The 4,207-nt window shown below is 54.1% G+C and overlaps 1 protein-coding gene across 1 annotated transcript; it reads right to left on the reverse strand.

Annotated features, from left to right (window-relative positions):
- Window positions 1–480: 480 nt before the first annotated feature.
- Window positions 481–3,935, reverse strand: LOC102275698 (trefoil factor 3). Its single transcript, XM_005893026.3, has 3 exons — window positions 3,787–3,935; window positions 1,975–2,121; window positions 481–681 (listed from the first exon to the last, which is right to left on the reverse strand). Exons 1-3 carry the CDS (start codon window positions 3,911–3,913, stop codon window positions 668–670), a joined length of 288 nt encoding a protein of 95 aa, XP_005893088.2. The 5' UTR covers window positions 3,914–3,935; the 3' UTR covers window positions 481–667.
- Between the last annotated feature and the right edge of the window lie 272 nt (window positions 3,936–4,207).

Below are 4,207 nucleotides of genomic sequence, written 5' to 3' on the forward strand. Positions count from 1 at the left end.
TCAAGAGCTCTCATGGTGACACTTTGTTTATGGATTAAAACCGCATCCATTTTCAGAGGAAAAATAGCAAAAGAAGGCCAAGGTGTCACAGATGCTACACTTGACTTGCAAAGAAATACCCAAAAAAGTGCCAATTGGTAAAATGGATTTATTGGCTCTCTCTTTACCATGAAAGTCATGAATAACCTTTTGGGGGGAACTTACATTTGAAATGGTGTTTCTCAACACCATTCTAAGTGATGCTTAGAAGGTGAGAAACCTTCTAAGTGTCCAAGTGGCACTCTCTGTCCGGCCACACTAGGTCTCAGGTTTGCAGCATCCTCACCTCTAGGGAGCTACTTTGGGGTCCTTCCCTGCTCCCCAGGCCTAGGGCAGACCCTCTGCTGGGTGATGCTAAGACACTGCCCTCTGCCCCCATTGGTGGAAGGCTGAGAAGGAAGAGAGTGACTTGGCAGAAATAAAGCACAGCGGCGTCAAGTCTTAGGAATGAAGACCTGTCCTCATGCTGAGCACGGGAGCTTTATTCTTTAAGACATCAGGCCCCAGGCATTTGGTTCAGGCCTGGCCAGGAGCAGTTTGAGAGAAGCAGAGGGATGAGCACTGGGTGGGCGGGCAGGGTACCCAAGTACGGAGATCCCCTCCCTGGGTGTCGGGCGGCCACGTGGCTTCAGAAGGTGCATTCTGGAAATGAAGCACAGACAAGAGTTACCCTCAGCTACGTGGTCCCCAGCCACCGCTGCCTGGCTTCTCCAGGTTGGTGGTGTGTGTTGTCTCCCTGCCAAGTCCCTGGGGAAGGGTCGAGTCCCCACTCCCTGGGAGAACAGCCGCATATCCCAGGGGTACCCAAGGGGTCAGGACAAATGGAGCCTGAGATGTGCCAGGCCAGACAGGGCCGCTGCTAGAGTTCAAAGAAGTATCCTCTCGGGCTGAAGAGCAGGTGGAGGCGGGGCTGATCAGCACAGGGGTGACTCCCCACTGGGCCCAGAGGCTGATCTGGACCTCTGCTGGGGTTTGCGGGAAGGGGAGGAGCTCTGGGCTATGGGTAGGCCCCCACCCCCGTAACTGATTAGGGAGGCAGACCGGCTGGCTGGAATGCAGGCGCCTTTGTCATTCCCCAGGGACAAAGGGCAAGGGTGCCCCTATCCCCCCCACCCCCCACCCCCGCCACTGTGCCAATTCCAGGAAAGGGCCTCACATAGTAGTACGTGCCTCTTAGAAGGTGAGCTGGCACCTGGGCTCCAGATGGCTCACGGCAACCTCCATGGGGGTGGAGATGGGGGACAGGCGGGGAGGGGGGCGGAATACAGCCAGGAAAGCACAGCACCCAGTGCGCTGCTGTCTGCTCCTGGGCAGGGTCCCCCAGGGCCACCCTGCACCCCACTGCCCCAGCGAGGGAGGGGGCAGCCCCTCGTGGTACGGGCAGGAGGTGGGTGGCGGGGTGGGGAGACATGCCAGGACTCCACGTCCAGACAGAGAGCACGTCACAGATCACAAATGACCAAGACTCTGAGTGGGGTGCTTGCTGAAAATGGCCTTGAAAGTCAGCCCGGTTTTCCAAACCCATGTAATATCCACTTTTCTCCAGGGTAGCTTTTAAGCTATTTCCCTCTACATAAGGCCTTGACTCTGAACACCTTTCTCAAAGGATGAAAAACTAAGTGCATGAGTGATCAGTTGTGTCCGACTCGTGATCCCCTGGGCTGCAGCCTGCCAGGCTCCTCTGTCCATGGGACTCTCCAGGCAAGCAAACTGGAGTGGGTTGCCCTGCCCTCCTCCAGGGGATCTTCCCAACCCGGGGACTGAACCCACGTCTCTTGTGTCTCTTGCATGAGCAGGTGGGTTCTTTACCACTGGTGCCACCTGGGAAGCCCCGCCTTGCCCAGCAGACAGATGTGGCATAGGGGGCCCACCCAGGGCCCAAGTGTGTGTGGCTTCCCGGGGCCTGAAAGACCTTGTGCGTTCGATCTGGCTCACCTGCTTCCTGCAGGGGCTTGAAGCACCAGGGCACCCCGTGGATGCTGGAGTCGAAGCAGCAGCCGCGGTTGTTGCACTGCTCGGGGGTGACCTCGGGGTAGCCGCAGTCCACCCTGTCCTTGGCCGGCACTGCACACTGGTTCGCCGCTGGTCCACACAAAGCCAGGTCAGACAGACCTCTCTGGCTTGGGGTTGGTCCACCGGCCGCATTTACAAGTCCGCACCCTCCCCGCAGCTCCCAGTTCATAGGATACAACCCCACCCCTCCCCCAACATGCTGCTCCAGGGCCCTCTTTCCCCATAAGTATTTAAGGAGAAATGTTTTGTGAAAGATCTGGCCGGCTGCCCGGGGTCTCTCACTTGGGTGCTCCTAGCACCTGTAGAGCCTGGGTTCCTGCCAGTTGGCAGGTACCCACAGGAATCCAGGGTCCCCTGAACCCGGAAACAAAGTTCCCCTTCAGTGTTTAATCAACAGAACTTCCCCCTTAAAAATGAATAGGATAATAGAAGATAGGCATTCAAGTAAGAAAACCGCAATGTGAGCTCCTTTCTGCCTCTCCCTCCTTCCCTTGACACACCGTGCCTGTGTATCTGTGGGTCTCTATGATTCACTTTTCAGATAAGTCTTTATGTCAGAAGCTCAGCAAAAGTCCACTGTGCCTCATTCCTTAACCGGATTTTTCCTTAGGCAAATAGAATTCACAGGGAACCTAGAATCCTCTTCTATGGCTGCCAATTCATAATTCCTTATTCCACTGGTTCCCAAACATTGCTCACGGTGGGGTCAGGACCAGCGACACCTGCTCCCACCCAGAGACCTTCTGATGTAGTTGGCACATCCTACTGGGCTTTGAGGTTTAAAAGCTTCCAGGTGATTCTGATGGCTCCCAAGTTTGAGACCACTCAGAACCTGATAAAAGCCACACTTGAATTTCTACAAAATCCAGTTAATGGAACAGTCATGCCCCACCTGGAATCACAATTCAATGGCTAAATGAAAACTGTAGGTATTGAAAATGTTCTGGAAGCGGCTGTTTTCATTTGTCTTTTCTTTGTGTTTTGCGAATGTGCCAGAATAATGTAGAAAGACCTATACTGTTGATTCAGAAGTCTCCAGCAAGGAAGGCAGTGGGAGGGTAGGCTTTGTGTGGCTACCAAAGTTCCCATCCTGCTTTCCACACTGACCAGTAGAGTCAGTTATTAACTCTCTGAAGCTCAGTTTCCTTGTCTGCAAAATATGGACAGCAAGACCCAGTTCGTAGGGCTGCTGAGAGAAAATGTATGTGTCTGGTAAGTCTGCCGTTGTTGCTCAGTCCCGAAGTTGTGTCTGACTCTTTGCGACCCCATGGACTGTAGCCCACCAGGCTCCTCTGCTCTCCACTATCCCCTGGAGTTTGCACAAACTCATGTCCATTGAGTTATCTAGTCCATTGAGTTGGTGATGCTCTCTAACCATTTCATCCTCTGCCACCCCCCTTTCCTTTGCCTTCAGTCATTCCCAGCATCAGGATCTTTTCCAATGAGTCAGGTGGCTAAAGTAGTTGATCAGTAACAGAGACGAGCAAACCCAACTCCATACTGCAGCTGATCCTTCAGCTCTAACCTTCATGCTCTTAATGTAAAGTACATTGCATCAGGTGGCTAAAGTAGCAATCATTAAATTATTAAGGAGCTTGGCCACTTTCCTCTAGCCCACAGAAAGCCCCCAGCCTGGCTCTTCCATGTCCTGTCCCCTAGTCCTGTGTTCCCACTCTCCACTCAGCCCCTCCTCCTCCCTGCCGCCCAGTGGGAGGGGGTCAGAGCGGTACTCACACAGGCCCACATACTGCCCGGTTGAACTGGAGGACCCCAAGGCCAGGACCACCACCACCAGCAGCCAGAATGTTCTGGCCTCCATGGTCACAGGCTGGCTCTGGGGACCTGACTGCTCAGAAAACATGTTGAGTTGGCCAAGAAGACTTATTTATACCCCTGTGTTTACACAGGCACTCCAGGTTCTGTTTGTTTGGGAGCCCTTCCCTCCAGCCCCGCCCACTCAAAGTCCCCAGAGGCTCGACCATCCCAAAGGGTAGAGGTGCTTCCCACCCCACTGTTTTGCAGTAGCAAGTGAGGGGCAATGGCAGCTGCAGCTGCCTGTGAACACCTCTCTATCTGGGAGAACACCTGGGAGCCAGAGCAGGGTCAATGCCCATTGTAGCCTGGCCAGGAAGAAAGAACAAAGGCTCAGTGTGAG

This window comes from Bos mutus, chromosome 1 (genome assembly GCF_027580195.1).
Source record: "Bos mutus isolate GX-2022 chromosome 1, NWIPB_WYAK_1.1, whole genome shotgun sequence".
Classification (NCBI taxonomy): domain Eukaryota; kingdom Metazoa; phylum Chordata; class Mammalia; order Artiodactyla; family Bovidae; genus Bos; species Bos mutus.

Bases quoted from the DNA above. Each gene is read 5' to 3' on its own strand.
- LOC102275698 (XM_005893026.3), bottom strand. From the start codon at position 3,913: ATGTTTTCTGAGCAGTCAGGTCCCCAGAGCCAGCCTGTGACCATGGAG. The intron at 2,122-3,786 runs GTGAGTACCGCT...TGTGTGGACCAG, and splicing joins CGGGCAGTATGTGGGCCTGT to CGGCGAACCAGTGTGCAGTG.